Source organism: Triticum urartu, unplaced genomic scaffold, assembly GCF_003073215.2.
Source record: "Triticum urartu cultivar G1812 unplaced genomic scaffold, Tu2.1 TuUngrouped_contig_5623, whole genome shotgun sequence".
Lineage (NCBI taxonomy): Eukaryota > Viridiplantae > Streptophyta > Magnoliopsida > Poales > Poaceae > Triticum > Triticum urartu.
In genome coordinates this window covers 1-17,376 of record NW_024116313.1, presented here as the reverse complement: position 1 = coordinate 17,376, position 17,376 = coordinate 1, and the positions used below count along the sequence as shown (strand labels likewise).

Sequence of the window (17,376 nt, the reverse complement as noted above, 5' to 3'; positions counted from 1 at the left end):
GGCCCCCCCCCCCCGGCCCCCACCCAGCCCCCCCCATACCCCCCGTGCTTAGCCAGCAACCACCATGCCTCAATCATCGGCAGGCCACGACGCCACTGCCGCCGTAGCCACGCCTCACTGCCCACCACCGCCGCCCATGGGGGAATCGCCGCCGCTGCCGCTCAATCACCGGGATCGAGAGAATGCGGAAATGAGAGAGAGAGAGGGCCGGTAGGTGCCCTTAGTCACTTGATTGACGTGGCGGTCGAAACCAGCCCACGTGGTCTATTTTAGTCAAAACAGGGTTTGTGTCACAGTAAAACCACCTTAAACGTTATAAGGGATGAAAAGAATTCGGTTTAAATAATTGAGGGACTGATTTTTGGTGGTTTTGAAGTTGAGGGACGCTTTCTCAATTTTTGGAAGAGTTCTGGACGAAAAATATACCTCTCCCTTCAAAGGGTATAAGAAGAGATGTCAACGACGTGAAAGCAATCACGGTTCACTGCAAGCTACTTGTTTGAACTTGTATAAACTGTCATCTCCCACCCGCCACTTCCGCTCTCATCGCTACTCCCATGCTTTTTGTTTGACCTTGTATAACCTTCCACCCCCCCCCCGCCACTTCCGCTCTCATCGCTACTCACGTGGTAATAATTACTAGTAGCTGTGTTCCAGGGAGGCTGGGTGCGTGCTTCCGCTGGCTGGCTGACTTCTTCTTGGGGACGAGCTAGAGGCGAGGCGACCCGATCTCCGGCCATGCGCAACGGTGAGGGGACCGGCGGCGGAACAGCGGGGGACATCGTGGAGGCCGGCGACGAGAGAGACCACGGGCCGCGGTTCGTGGAGCCCGTGTCCGCGTCGCACGGGTTGCAGGCGCCGCGCGATGGCAGCGACGACGACGATGACTCCTTGGTCGAGATCACCCTCGACCTTAGGGACGATGACTCGATTGTGGTGGTGAAACAGGAGACGCTGGCCAAGCGCCCGCCCTCGTACGGCCACGGCGTGCTCCGGGACGCCTCGGCGCGGGTCGAGCAGGCGCCGCAGGAGCTCCGGCGGCTCACGGCCTCAAGCAAGCAGGGACAGGGAGGCGCCCCGAGCTGCGTCGGTAGGTCCATGACCGCCACCGCGCACTTGCTCAAGTTCCTCAGCCGGGTTGACGCCTCCGCCGGTTGGGCCGCCGTTGAGAGGCGCTTCGACGAAGAAGCCAAGGATGGCCTCCTCCACCGGTCCAAGTTCGCCAAGTGCATCGGTACACACCCTCCCCTCATCGCTTCATCCTGACGTCTTAGTAAGAAGAAGCTATTCGATCGCTCATGACGTCTCATGCAGGGACGAAGGAGCTCGCGTTCGCCGGCGAGCTGTTCGACGCACTGGCAAGGCGTCAGCACATCTCCGGAGAGAGCATCAGCAAGCCAGAGCTGCTCGAGTTTTGGGACCAAATTTCCGACCGCAGCTTCGATGGCCGCCTGCAAATCTTCATGGATATGTAAGCTAATTAGCACACCCCCCCCCAGAATTCTGTTAGCTATCCTAAATTGACCAACAAGGAGTAAGCACGATTAGTACACATAAGGTTTCGTGAATGTTCGAGGCTATCTATATTGCAGTTGCCTGAAATTATAGAAAGTTTCAGTCACTTTTTCTGTTGGCACTTTATATTTACATCAACTGCACATACTAAACCACCATATACTGTTTTCTCTCGGCCTGGTATACTAAGCAATTATAGACCCTAGGCACATGGTGGTCTCTGGCCTCTGGGCTAATCTTATATATATAAGTAGCTAGCCCGAAAATGTCAAACGGAGACCGAGCTCCATAGAGGCCTTTATTTGAAAACTTCAATATTCAAACTTTTCAGTTTCAAAAAATTCTGAAAATAAATACACATATACCTATATACATAATGTACATGTGTGCAAATATTCAGGCTAGAAATGCATAAAAATGTGAGCTACACAAAAAAGACAAATCTGAGGCTTATTAACATATGTACTGTTCATCTTTAAATTCCCTGATTTTGTTTTTTTGTGCAGCTCATGGTTCAAGGAATTTCATCCTGAAATTTCTCACACGTACACTTTACATCCTTGCATACATGTATAAATTTTTTCATAATTTTTTGAAACTGAAATTTATGAAATTTGAATTTTTCAAAATAAAGGGCTTCATGGAGCTCGGTCTCCAAAATGCCCTACTCTAGCTAGCCCCACTACCCTATTCTCTCAAGATGCAAGCATATCACTTCATCATGCAATATGTATAACAGTATAAGAAAAGATTCACCTTAACATATGCAGCCATGTATAGGAAAAAGTTCACCTCAACATGTCAACATGCATGAAAATCTCCAATATGTTATGCTATTTATATTTAATATTTTTCTAGAAACATATTCAATAAATATTTTACAACAATACAATAATCAAACATCATAAATCATATGTATTTTCAGTTTTAGTTCTCATATTATTTCTCCCAGTCTTCATGTTCCATGAAACCAAATCTCAATGAAATGTATTGCAAAACATTCCGGCAACAATGTGTGCGGTATCCATAGAACTATCACACCCATATGAGATGCAATAATATAGAGCATAATGATTGAAATCCTCCCAAAAAACATAATGATTGAAATAAAAATATCATCTAAAAGATAAAAAATATTTTTTATAATAGATGAAATTCATGTAGTAGTTTTACCCTCAAGGAAACAGAAGTAAATACAGGAAACTCCGATAGAGACAAAACAAAATACAACGAGTGGAAACTTGCATAAAAAATGCACATAACTTGCACCATTATAGAGCATGCAAATATAACTGCAATACAATGTCAATTTTTCTAAATATGAGTATGATTACAGTAGAACATTGAACATATAACTTAGAGCATCTACAACCGGAGCCCAATACCCTTCCAAACGCCCGGACGGGCTGCCCAGTCAGTGCCCGGATGCGAAAACGCCACCCAGCAGGCCTCCCCATAGCCGGCCCAAACGCTCGGACTGACCGACACTCCCCATATCCGGCCAATATCTGGGGTGGATATGGGGAGGCCCGGACGCACCCGAGGACTGAGGGATAGGGCCCACGCGGGGACGCGGAGAGACCGCTGGTCCGACGGGCGCCTCCTCCGCTCCGCGCCATGTGGCGCCGCTCCGGCATGCCGCCTGAGGGAGGAGGCTGGTTATTTAAGCCGAACGGCAGCCAAACCCTATCCATCCCATTTCCTCTTTCTCCTCTCATCCGCCGCCGAACACTTCAAATACGTCAGCCTCTACTAATGCCGAGGCGCCGAATCACCACATATGCCATGCTCACTCCGAAGCAGAGGGTGTAGCTGCTGGAGCAGATCCAGGCGAGGCGGGCTACTCATTTCACCACCGGCCTTCCTCCGAATTCGGCGGAGCTGTAAGAGGATGAGGAGGAGGAGGAGCAGGAGGAGGAGGAGGAGGAGGAGGGGGGGAGCAGCCGCCAGAAGCCGAGCCCATGGAGGAGGAGGCGGCGGGCTTCGCCATGGCGGACGCGGAGGCGGAGTACGAGGTTGCCCAAGTGATGGAGATGGCAGAGCAAACTGCCATCCTTGAGTCCATCTAGGACAAGGCCCGCGTCCAGGCCAACCGGCTGTTCATCTAGCGAGAACATGCGATGACGAAGGCGCTGTTCGCCGAACTGGATGCAGAGGCGGAGGGGGTGAGGTGCCGGAGCCTCTACAGACGCAAGAGCTTTAGCACTTGCCCGTGTACCCGGCGCCGGGCACAGAGATCGTCTAGATCTCCATCGATGAGTACTTTAGCATATCTACATAGTACGTAGAATTTTATTTGCATAGGTAATATGTCTTTGAGTATGACGTTTGGGTTTCATGGTTGTGGCGGACCTTTTTGGTGTGGTGTCTAGTCACTGTCCGCAGACAGCCCAGGCACGTCCGCAGGTGTTTGGGGGCCGGTTTTTTGGGTATTACGGTTGTAGGTGCTCTTATCCATTTGAGTCATGTGCAGGGGCGGATCCACATGGGGTCAAGGGTGTACATCTGTACATCCAAATGTTTTGGCAGGAAATTTTTATATATGATTTAAACTAGATGCATGTATAAAAAGTTGTGTAGTTTGTGCAATAAACATCATATCGATTCATATAATCTGGTCTAAAATCTTCGGTCCAATAATCACAAACATCTTGATTCCCTTAAGACCAATTACCATCGATGCTTTTTCACCGTCTCGTATGTTGCATTAGCACCCTATTACTATCACCAACCCTACATGAACTATGGTTTTAACGTTGCCTTGCTTTTGTCCATGACATATTTTATGATTGTGTAGAAAATAATCTTCATTTTTACTATTTATGGTAGGATACTGTCATTATTCTTTGGAAAAAAGTTCTTACTAGCTACATGAATCTTTTAGATATTGCAGCACACAAAAAAAATTAACACCCAATTTTCAAATCTCGGATCTGCCACTGGTCATGTGGCTACTATCTCCACTCATTTGTCTTTCTCTTTCCTTTCACAACCATATGTGGACCTTCAGTTGGTTAATGAAGAAAATGTGTGTGTTAGTCATGGTTTGTTTTCTTCTAAATAAACAACACATACAATAAAAACAATAAAAAACATAAGTTATTCTACGAAAAAATGAATTAGTAGCATTGGTATTAGCTAAAATACGAAGAAAAATTCCTAGTGCATGAAAAACATAAGTTATTCCCGTCATCTGAGTTTTTTTCATATTTGACTGAACAAAAAAATAGATTTGAGTTACCTGATGAATAGCAAACACGTGAATGTTCGGTTTATAATACATCTAAGTTAGAAGTCAACCAGTTTGGTCCATAATCTTGCGTAAGTGACGCTGATGCACAAAGAAAAAGAAACTAGCCAAGCTGAGTGTGTGATGCCAACATGTCCGCAAGGGGTTATTTGAAAAGAAAATCTTGTTACAAGTTTGCACTTTAGTCCTTGTGGGTGGAGGGTGCACATTCGATCTCCCAGCACTACCCATTGTATAACTGCATTGTGATTTCGTCAAATAGCCCATTGCAAATCCCTCCTAAATGGTTTGAGAACACACCGACATGCATGTTGGTATCACACACTCTGCTCGGCTGGTTTGTATTGTTTGTGCATCAGTAACCCGATATTCTGGACTAAACTAGTAGTTATCTTACTACTGTACAAGGGTAAACATCTACAACAAATTTATGTACTAACTATGTATTTTGTTGGCAATTAACCAATAGGACTGAGAAGGACGGTGACGGGAGAGTCCTCGAGGAGGACATCAAAGAGGTAAATTCATCGTACTCTCACCCATGCATTTAGGTCTCTTCGAGAAACAGACCAAAAACCTCAGATGACAACTCTGTTTATGCGAGAAACCGGATCAAATGACAAATTTCCCTTCCCACATGACAATAAAGCCACATGCACAACATACACACATGCCAATATTAGGGAGTGTTGCTGACACCCTCCGCTCGAGCCGGAATGGCGCACAACACAAAACCATCACTAGGGATGAAAACGGAGCGGAAACGGACGGAACTGAGTGTTATTATATTTGTTTTCATAATTTTTTGCAGAAGTTGATAGAGGCTAAGGTGTCCCGATGTTTCGATGAGATGGTGGCTATCGTTTTCTGTGGGAGTTGACCTTGACGATCCGACTACGAACGTGCGAGACGTCGCGCCTTAGCAATCGCTAAACCAACTTCCGAGGGTTATTGACCACGCCGGAGCACGATCAACCTGACCACGAGGGTCTGTTTCCTGCGAGCAAACGAAGAACAAGCAAGAAACTGAGATTGCAATGAAGTACACGAAGTTGCAATTGCTAACTTTTAACTAAACAAATCCCAAGGAAAAAGCTACTAGATGGATCTACTTATATAGGAGCAAGGGGTGGCGGCCAAGGAGGTGGGAGGATGTCCCAAGGCAGCCTAAAACTAACCCTAGGTCGTACAAGGCTCATGGGCCCAAGTGGAGGTGATGCAACACCTTTGGGCTTGTAGTTTGACTCGGATTCTGCTGCAACGTCAGATTGTTTCGTCCGTAACTCAACGCTCCGGATGAATTTGAAGGTGAATCCAATTGGGTTGGAAAGAGCACGAAATCTAGTTTCCAACAAAAAAAGAATCACCCAATTCGGAGTCCGTATGAAAAAGTTGTTGGCGTTTTGAGTCAGGTATGTCTGTGCAGTTCGAATCTGAATCCAGAACGTGAAAGACTTGGACTCTATCTTCTCTTGGCCCAAAAGTGACGTGAGAGGACTTTTTGAACAGAACATAAACTTCTCCTTTTCCCTTACCTTCATATGTGTATTATACAAATGTCCCATACACCTGCAATTAGACAAAACACAAAAGTGTGTGAAGTATTTTTGTTCTGGATAACATAAATAGATTATTGAATAGTTTGCATTAGAAATCACCTGACAAATATGCATGTATGCAATATTTTTGGTCGTATCCAAGGTAGTCATGTCCTCATCAGAAGCGGAAACGAATACAGAAACCCCGAAAATGAACACGGAAACAGATATTACTGGAAACAGACACGGAGCGAATACAAAGCAGATACGGAAACAGAAATAGGCATTGATCGGAACTTAAAAACCCCTTGAATCATAGAGAAATACATAAAAAAATTAATGAGTTGTTAACATGGCTACAAAATAATATCATTATGTTAGCAAATTAGCGTAGTATTGTAGTAGTACCGGACAATTGCGTATAGGGTCAAGCTGAGTACATGTGTGGTAGTAGACATTGGGCCTTAGATCCATTCTACTAATTCTGTCATTATGTTCTCTTTGGTGGTTGGGCTACAAAGCAGCTATTGGTCTATAGTGAAAACAAAAATTCCATATTCACGGAAACAGAAAGTTCCATTTCCATGCATGTTCCACCGGAAAACACCGTTCTGTTTTTGTTTCCATTTTCGCATAAAAATTTCCATTTCCACTTCCGTTTTGCAAATTTCCATTTCCGTTTTCATATCTCCTCTTCGTTTCCATTTTTCCTCCGAAAAAACGGAAAGTTTCTACTCTATTTTCATCCTTAACCATCACAATCCTTGTAACACAATACAGTCGCTCGTGTGCAAACCATATCCGCCACGCCAACCCTCACTATCGTTGTCCTAACATACCATTCTAACAGAACCCATCATGTCGCCCTACGAGTAATGCATCACGTGCAACACCCACAAACATTGTCGGCTCTCCAATGTGTAGCACTCCAAGGCGGTCACCCCAAGAAGGTGACAACATAAATGTCATTGCCACCTGCTCCAACTGAGTCTGGTTTTTCACCTAGAGTCAATAGGACCCCGTGACGAGGGAGGAATGGAGCTTCACAATGCCATAAGAAGAAGAAAAACAATGCCCAAGCATGCCATCATTTGTCGTCACCGACCAAAGTCAATGAAAGGCTTTCAACCATAGCACAAAGTCCCTCTCCGAGCTTCATAGGGATGCCCAGACCATGAGAACACAACCCCGTTGCACACTGTGCACCCCCACAAACACTTAACACCACCTCATGGCAGCACCTCACGCCTCAACAATCACCACCACGTGTGCACGAAGCCATAACGTAACCATACACATGTCCTAACAACCATTACCAATGGCTACCACCCCAACATCCATGCCACCAAAGTCATATACAAATTTATCTATGTGCATTCGAAGAGGATGAAACCAACCACACAGTCATGGACAATGGAGCCAGGCCTCAAGGGCATCCGCCCCGTATACCGTCACCGTATGACCAGCTCATGTGTCACTGTTTCATGGCTACATATACCACGGTTTGTTCACCACCACACCACCCAACTGAGACCACGTCAGATGCACAAATGTGATTTCATCCCAGGTACACCGCCCCGGTATCTCGCTTCGCTGAGCTGAGAAACCGATGTCCCCATGCCTGAGCCGTGACCATTGCCAGCCCTGTTACCTTTCGAGTGTGGCATGCTGCCACTACAATATACTTCCTCCATAAAAAAAAATATGAGTGTTTAGATGGCTACTTTAGTGATCAAACGTTCTTATATTTATTTACAAAGGGAGTACTCCATAAGTCGGTGGCAGCGGCCATTACGACTCAAAATGGGTTGACCGGAGCAGGAGTGCTAGGATTCCCCCGGGTGTCGCCGGAAGGCGGCATCAAGGGTGGACGTTCTCGTGACTTTGACATGTCATTTTCCTACAAGTCCACACGTACTGACAAACCAGTAATCATTAATTCGTTCTTGTTTCCCGAATATACTTACATTGCATATTTATTTCATGGTTTAAGATTTTGCATTAATAGAAGTGCCAAAAATATTAATATTATTTTGTTGTTGTGCTCTGGTGTGCAGATGATCATGCTGAGCGCGAATGCAAACAACCTAACGATGGACACACAACAGTCCCAAAAGTACGCCCGGCTCATGATGGAGGAACTGGACCCTGACGACCTCGGCTACATCCAGGTAGTAACTGAGACGTAGTTGTTTCCGGTTGCCTTAATGTTGATCCAAACAACAATGGCGCAATTCCCTTGCCACATGAGATTAATCATCTGTGCTGCATCGGCGTGTCACTGATCATGTCGTGGGATGAATCGATTTACAGTTGTTCGAGGTGGAGAGTCTCCTGCTGCAGACGGCGAGCCGTACGAAGCCGACCGGGACAACCCTCAGCAGCAAACTGAGCAGGGTGCTAGCTACTCCCTGGGGGGCAACTGGCGCCGGCGAGCCCTGTACGCGTGCGAGCGAATGGCGCGGCCGCTGCGGGGCAGCGCGCGGTCAGTGGCCATACTGGAGGTGGCCGTGTTCCCGGATCCTGCGAGCGCGATGTCGATGCGCTTCTCCAAGCCGCAGGGGTTCAGTTACAAGAGCGGACAGTACATCTTCCTCAAATGTCCTGCCGTCTCACGATCCCAGTGGTGAGCAGCCAATGCCATCCCCGGCCGATGACTTGCTTGATTAACAGAAGCAAAATTTAATGGATGAATGAACGAACGTGTAGGCACCCGTTCTACATCACGTCGGCGCCACGGGACGAGCACGTCAGCGTCCACATCAGGGCGGTCGGTGACTGGGCCAAGGAACTCCACAACGTCTTCCTAAAGGTTAGATCATCTCCAAGAGACCGCACAAATTTGGTCACCTAAAAACAGCTCTAATGTAGTAGAGATAATATCAGAAGAATCTAGAACTTGATTGTTACCTTTATCGAACCCTAGATGTTTAGAACATTGCTCCTCTTGCTTTTTCATTTCTTCCTGGGTGCTCATCATCATGATTTTAGCATCTTCGTCGTCCGATTCCGACGAACTCTTTCTATATGAATTATGTCAAGGTCCTTATTCCCATAGTCATCATCAGGCAAATGCATTGTTTACCTACAAATAAGCAAAAGAGTAAGGAAAATAGCTTGAACATTTCATTCGAAACACATAAAGGGCGATGTAATATGTCCAAAGTAGTAAGACATAACAAGGCGGCGTCCGTGATGGCAAAGACAACGGAGCTTTGGGTTGGAGCCTCCGGTTGCAGCATTGTGGGTTGAGGACAACAGCGAAGCTAGGAGCTAGGGTGGCACCGGATCTAGGAAGGGGCGGTGCAAACGAGGAAGAGGGCTGGTCTGACTAGGTTGGGGACAATTTGAAGAGAGTTCGGCTTGTCGGATCTGAGGTGATGGATGCATCCGAGCCTCTCCATATCCGTCCCACGTATGAGCTGGGATTGAGGGGTGTCAAATAGTCCAAATATTTGAGTTGGCTTTGCTAGGTCCGATTGGGTGACTTTTTCGATTCGGGCGGTGACCGGGTTGTCTGCTAGAAAATTTGGGGAAGATTTGACAGGTCCGATTATAGATGTTCTGGTCATTTTTTGAGATAAGATGAAAGAGAAAATTAGAATATTAACTAACATTTACATGGATAACAAACCGCTTAGGACATGTACCATGGAAGCATCATTTTGGTGTTGCCCCAGCATTTTCCAATGAATAAATGTGTTAGAGCATCTCCAGCCGTTCGGTGCCCCTAGGGACTGAAATATCGCCTCCTGGGGGCTAGCCGGCCAGGAAGCGGTAACACCCAACGCATAGCGGCCTTACTAGGACCAAACTCAATCTTTCCCTCCATCTTTTAATCAATTCACAAACGTGGTTGAAGGTCACACACCGTACATAGCCCTTTCATGCCTATACTTTTCTTGTTGTCTCTCTGCTTTTTCCTCTTTCGTCAGGCCCAACTCTTCTACAAGAACCAGACTATGCAAGCAGCACAATACTTCATGTCGGACCACCCGAGCCGACGTGGATAGCTGGGGCACCTGTCCACGGTGGACCATTCGTCATGCCCTTATTAGTTTATCTAGTGGGGCACTGCTTTGGAAAATTATATCGGTTTTTATGATAGCAAATGAGTTTAAGTAATCTGCTGGAGATGCACTTAATCACATCGACCCCATTCATTCATTCCCTAAAAGCTCCAAAACCATGTACATTCTCAACCTGGTCTTATGCTAATCAACAATTAATATGTGCGCGGTTGCTTGATGACATATGAATCACAGGTTTGCCCGACGCCAACAAAGGAGAAGAGCGAGATGATCCGGGTGGAGTATGACCTTGACAGCTCATCGAATCCGAGGTACATATTTGATAACATGCATCATAGAACCCATCCTTTTTTCTTTCCTTTAACTAGTCACACCAATTACCACCAAGCTAATCTTTTTGGCTTTGGCTGTATGGGATCTAGAAGCCATCGCAAGAGGTTTATAAGAACTGGCTCGTTGTTAACTAAGACCCTAATGATCGATAGGGTGTTTATTCCACGGAAACTTCATAGGTCGCAAAATAGTGTTGCAGATTGCCTGGCAAGGTATAGTCGCTCTGAGCGGGCTATGGCTGTGTGGCTCGACAGAGGACCCCCATATATTAAGGATATTTTGTCTAAGGATTGTAGCTCTACCATGCTGGAATAAAACCCTTTTGATCTCGCAAAAAAAACTACTCAAAGTATTTTAAGCTCGCTTTTGCTATTATTGGGCCATGTTTTTTTTCAGTTCAGTCACACCCCACCTTACTTTTGTGTGTTTGCTTCCATTTCCTTATATATGGTACTCCCTCCATTTCTTTTTAGTCTGCATATAATATTTGATCAAAGTCAAACTTTCTTAACTTTGACTAAGTTTATAAAAAAAGATTAAGATTAACAATATGAAATCAATATTGTTAGATGCATCATGAAATAAACTTTCATACCATATAGCTTTAGTATTGTAGATGTTAATATTTTTTTCTATAAAGTTGATCAAATTTTACAAAGTTTGACTTTGACCAAATCTTATATGCAGACTAAAAAGAAACGGAGAGAGTACAATATATTTTAGTCTCTTATCTTTGCATCTGTGTGCCTATGTGTGTTGCGCATGTGTGTGCATGCGTGCTGGTGATGTACGTGTATGCTCGTATTTGTGTGCGCCTACCTACCATGCGTGCACGCTTGTGTGAGTGTGTCACGCGCAATACCAATAAGAGATGTAATTCATCTTCGGCTTGCTCGGGTGTGTGTGCGCGCGTACTATGGGCATAAGATAAAAACGATCAATCTTGAAGGATACACGCAAGTTCAATGAAATGTGTGTCCTAATTGTATCGTCTGTCCAGAAGTTGCACTAGTATATGCTTGTTACTATATATAGTGAGAAAAGTGTAATTTCTGTGCAATATGTATGCAAGTTTTTATTCTCATATGTTTTTATTTTCGTTCTTTTTAGGGCAATACCCATTCCCTTAATTCATTCTTCCTTAGGGTTTTTTAGTTTTTGGTTTTAATATTAGGATAATTTGTGCAATTATCATTGTTGGATAATAACTTCTGGTCACCTAGCACATAGTCGCCCCCTTTTAAGTTTCACAGTGTTTAAGAAAAAATATTACCAAGTACAGTGCTGAATCAATATCACTAGAACTACGAACACATGTGTTTTTACTATGTGATGTATTTATTATGAATTATATAAATGTTAATATATTCCATTGTAAAGTTGAGCAAACTTAAAACAGCCTAAAAGGCTAAAACAGTTTGACTTAAGGCAAGATTCAGTGGGAATCTATTATAGATGAAGTGAGGGAATATGTTTTCCCTCAACGAATCTTTGAGAAAACAAATGTCATTAATGTTCTACCCTAAATGAATCTTCAAAATTAATGACTAGCTTAATTGTTGAAAGTAAACGTGATGTGGAAAATTATGTTTCGGTTGCAGCTTTCCGAAGGTGGTGATCGACGAGCCATATAGTGCGCCGACGCAGGACTACAAGAAGTATGACACCGTCCTACTAGTGGGGACCGGCGTTGGTGCCGCACCCATGATCTCCCTCGTCAAGGACATCGTCAACAACATGAAGCAACCCAACTGCAGGGATGGCGAATCTAGGACCACTCAAACTTGTCGTGCCTACTTCTACTGGATCACCCGGGAGCAAGGCTCCTTTGAGTGGTTCCGTGGATTCATGGACGAGATGGTGGAGACAGGGGATGAGGGTGTCATCGAGCTTCATAACTACTGTAGCAGCATCTACGAGGAGGGCGACACCCGGTCCGCGCTCATCTCCTTGCTCCAGTCCCTTAACCACGCCAAGCACGACATCGACATGGTCTCTGGTGCTCGCGTCAAGACCCACTTCGGCCGACCAAACTGGCGGGATGTCTATGAGCGTATCGCCCTCAGGCACCGTGAACAACGCGTTGGTCAGTATCAAAACTAAATACATACTTTGTGCGCATTGAACACCAAGAGTATTCAATAAACATCATTTTTTTTCGCACATTAGCACATATCGTTACGAGTTAGCGCTAACTCCGGTTCTTGGATCTCACAGGAGTATTCTACTGTGGCACGCCGGTGCTGACAAAAGAGCTGAGCGAGCTTGCCCATAATTTCTCGAGAAAGACAAGCACAAAGTTTGAGTTTTATAATGCGAACTTCTAGTTATGCAGATAACTCAGCCACAAGAAGTTTCTCTTTTTTGTGTGGGAAAGTGGAAGCATGTTATTTTTATACTTCGCCATCCAATAATGTATGATGTATTTCAATTCAATTAAGACAAGATTTTTGTGATGTATTAAAAATATTGAAATGTTAAACAAAGTTATTTATTTAAATAAATATGATTGATTTTCCTGCTTTTGGCTAGATTTTTCAAATGAATGAAAATTTTATGAGTTTCTAGATTTCTCCTAACCTTATTTAGAATTTAAACTTACGAGTTGGTTGACATAACTATCCAAAAACTTCAGTTGTGATTTTTTTTGGCGTACTTGTAATTTTGGTGTCTTGTTCGATTTTTTTTTCAAGGTTGGGAATTTTGCACTAGAAAACCATCATTAGCCAAATAAATACTCTGCTAATGATTTTTAACATGGATTTTTTTTCATATAGAACTTTATTGCATTTTTAGCTACTTATTAAATTTTTATTTTTTTAGAGGAACGCACGGCCACATTATTGGTATGCAATTGGTCTGCTGTGACATTCGAATGTAATCGGATCAGCCTGAAGTGTATCTCTTTTCTCTCTTTGGCATTATGACAAATACCTCGTGTGTGACGACTTCGGTTCCTGCTCGCTCGGTGCTTGGCCGTCTCCACCTAAATGTCCACCCACCAGCTCTTCTCCTGCTGCTTGATCTTAGAATTGTTCGGATGACGCTAGCTAGAACGTTGAGCACAATATCACTGTGTTAGGATAATAAAGATGTAGATGATGAACTATGGAGGCTCGCTATTTCTTAAAAAAAAACAAAAAAGAATCACAGGAGAGAGGCTCCAAAGCTGCTCGCCACAGCCCCGGATCTAGGATCCTGGCACCTAGCAGCGCCAGCAGATACTTTGAACACGACAGCTGCCTACAGCTGCAGGCTCTTCATTAGGGCGAAGTCCCGCAAAAGCGCCAGCTAGTACAAATTACTATAAAACACTCTCATCTAGCTAAAATAGTTTTTTTTTCTCATCTAGCTAAAATAGCTCCAGGGCGGGCGATGAAATCATCTAGGCTGCGAAGGAGGCAGGCTCGGTGGAGGCGAGACAGGTGTCGGCTGTTACAGACGTGATGGAACAGCAACAAGAGTTTTTATTTATTTTTTAAGTTAGAAACAAGAGTTTTGAGGGGAACGTAGTAATTAGTTTTTCGGACGTGTTTGGTTCAATCTGGTAACGTAAACATAATTGGTATTGGATGACAGGAGGTATCTGGAATGGGAAAATCTCAGTTTTGTTTGGTTCGGCTGTGTAGTAGAAAGAAACCCCTTAACAATGTTAGTGGTATCAGCTTATAAATGTCCACAAAAAATGCTTAAAATGACAGTTTTGATACACAAGCAAATCAGCTCAAAATTTCACAGAACCACTGGAAAATGCATTAAAATGCCAAATTTGATGCATAAGTAAAATCACAATTATTTTCACATGCACACGTACTAACTCATCAAACTAGCACATGATTTAAAAGTATTTTTTAGGGAAGTCCTGATCCAGGGATAGGAAGAGGTCCTGGTCGTCAGGCTCCGGTCCTAGATGAGCTCCCGGACGGGTCATTGGGTGGACTGGAGTAGTAGGTCATCGGGCAGACCTTCCCGAGCTCGAGGTCGTCGGCTGGCACATGATCTTGGATGAGCGGCACAGGATCTTGGACGAGCGGCACATGATCTTGGGGCGGGTGTTCGATGGATGCTGCTGGCGTCGGCAATGGATGCGGTCGGCGGCAAAGGGTTTGGTCGAGGGAATCAAGGGAGGTGGAGGGGTCGGGAGAAGATAGGGTTCAAGCGAGTGACACCGGTAATGTAATATGATTGCAGTGGGGGTGAGCGGTATCAGCTGAAAACAGGGGTGTGATTCATTTATGCTAGATTTAATTACGCCCCTTTCAAACAAACATGGATAACAGTATCAGTCAGCGATATCGGATTACGTACTAAAGACACCGAACCAAACATGTCTCTTGTTTTGAGGGGAACATCGTAATTAGTGTTTTTAGCCAAAATGTAGTAATTAGTTTTTTTAGAATATATTACCTCCGTCCTAATAAGTTTGTGCGTATCTTAATAAATTTAAAACAAGCTTTTTGGGACAGAGGGAGTAGTAATTAATGGTTAGCCATAGCTTAGTTTTTTTTTCGAGTGGGAGCCATAGCTTGAGTGGTTCCCATTCTGAGCGATGGTGGGCAAGATAAGCTCCCACGTAAACACCGTTTCTCTTTTTTTTTTGAGACATAAACACCGGTTCTCTTATTCCGTTGAGCCTTATCATGGGCCGATTTGTGTGTCGCGTCATGTGCGTACCATACTGCAATCATATTACATTACCGGTGCCACTCGCTTGAATGTGCAAACTCAAGGGTGCACCGCAACTCGCATTCAGCTTGACGGAAGAAACCCTCGCTGGGGTGTCTACAATAGTTGGGCCGGCCCATCGCGCACATTGAAGGAAAATGAGAATGAAAAGGTGTAGAACGCAAGGATCGATCACTGGTCCCAGGTATACCTGGCCATTTGTCTCAAAAAAAAGGTATACCTGGCCATGGCCGGGCCGGGTCAGGCTTGGGCCGGGCCCTAAAAAGCCCACGACAGAAAACTGAGGCCCATGCCCTCCCAGGCCCTACCATCGGGCCTACTTTTCAAGCCCAAGCCCGGCCCATCTGATAAAAAGCCCTGAAAAGCCCTTAGGGCTTAGGGCCATGGGCCGGGCCTCTTCCTTAAAATGCCAATATGCCAAGCCCAAGCCCGTCCAGGCTCTGCTGGTGGGCTCAAAAATCAGGCCCAAGCCCGGCCCATCTGATAAAAAGCCCTGAAAAGCCCTTAGGGCTTAGGGCCATGGGCCGGGCCTCTTCCTTAAAATGCCAATATGCCAAGCCCAAGCCCGTCCAGGCTCTGCTGGTGGGCTCAAAAATCAGGCCCAAGCCCGGCCCATGGGCAAGCCCATCGGGCCTAGGCCCTGGATTTTAGGGTCGGGCTTGGGTGGGCCGACAGGGCGGGCCGAAGATGGCCAGGACTAGTCCTAGGGATATAGACGTCGCTCCTAGCCACTCCACCCGCTTCCCGTAGGGGTTAGTAGTAATGGCGGGACCTACTTGAGGCGATTCCAGCTGGTTTTCTTCATTCTTTTCTTTTTATGTTTTCTTTTGTTTCTTTTCCTATTTTTTCAATCTTTTTGCATTTTTTTGTTCTTTTATCTTTGGTTTATTTTGTTTCTTTTTTGGTTTTCTTTCTTTTTTTGGTTTTCATTCTACATTTTTTGTATATGTCAAAAACATTTTTTCATACGTGTCTAACATTTTTACAATACAAATTTAATATGTTTTTAATATATGGTCAACATTTTTTGGTACATATTTTAACATTTTTAAATGCTTGATTAACAATTTTCAGATACAAGATTAACATTTTTTCACTACATGGTCAATATTTTTCTATACACACTTTTAAAAAATTCAAATGCTTGATTAACATTATTCAAGTACAAGATTAACATTTTCTAATACATGATCAACACTTTTTCTATGCACATTTAATATTTTTAAATGCATGGCTAGCATTTTTAAAATGCTTGCTTATATTTTTTCTGTTTCATTTTTTTGCCGTGTTTTCGACCTACATTTTCTAAGTTTTCGTTCTTATCATTATTTTTTATTTTTTTCACTGCATGAACTATTTTAATATCAATGAACTTACAAAACCGATGAACTTTTAAAAAAATATCCTGAACTTCTTTCCAAAATCGATGAACTTTTTCAAATACTTGAACTTTTTTTTCCCAAAATCCGAGAAAATTTGGAAGGTGTTGTATTAGAGGAATTTTACTGCACACGTTGCATACACAAAACTTCATTAACAGAGAAATTTTGTAACTAGAGGGTTGTGACCAATAGAATCGTCAATAGTTTTTCTTATTGTACTCCGGAATGACTAAGGAAATCATGCAAATTCTTTAATTTATGAAGATATTTCTAGTGGACTTGATGTATGGCCCAGCCAAATGTTTAGGAGTATGGTATTTATCTGTACATTGGTTTATGCATCCATACCTTTAATGGATTTCAGAGTTGTCATCATGATCATTTTTCTTGAAATGACCTATGCACCATGATATCCAATGGTTTTCTACTTGTTATTTTCCTTTCCAACTTAAAAAAATTGTGCTTTTCCTTGCGACCACCACGTTTTAGTACACTGAGCATTCGCATGCGCCTCAGATAGTGGCATTGTTGGGAGAGCCTGCTGTCCTTGATGAGAAGTTTATCATGCTTTTGAAGGTAATATGCCCTAGAGGCAATAATAAAGTTCTTATTTATTTCCTTATATCATGATAAATGTTTAT

The 17,376-nt window shown here is 44.0% G+C and overlaps 1 protein-coding gene across 1 annotated transcript; it reads left to right on the top strand.

Moving 5' to 3' along the window:
• The first annotated feature begins 642 nt into the window (after positions 1-642).
• LOC125529469 (respiratory burst oxidase homolog protein C-like) lies at positions 643-13,064 on the top strand. The gene is made up of 9 exons (XM_048693880.1): positions 643-1,234; positions 1,315-1,471; positions 5,235-5,283; positions 8,361-8,474; positions 8,742-8,929; positions 9,013-9,115; positions 10,569-10,645; positions 12,269-12,753; positions 12,885-13,064. The coding sequence occupies exons 1-9, from the start codon at positions 739-741 to the stop codon at positions 12,992-12,994; spliced, it is 1,779 nt and encodes a 592-aa protein (XP_048549837.1). The 5' UTR covers positions 643-738; the 3' UTR covers positions 12,995-13,064.
• The last annotated feature ends 4,312 nt before the right edge of the window (positions 13,065-17,376 follow it).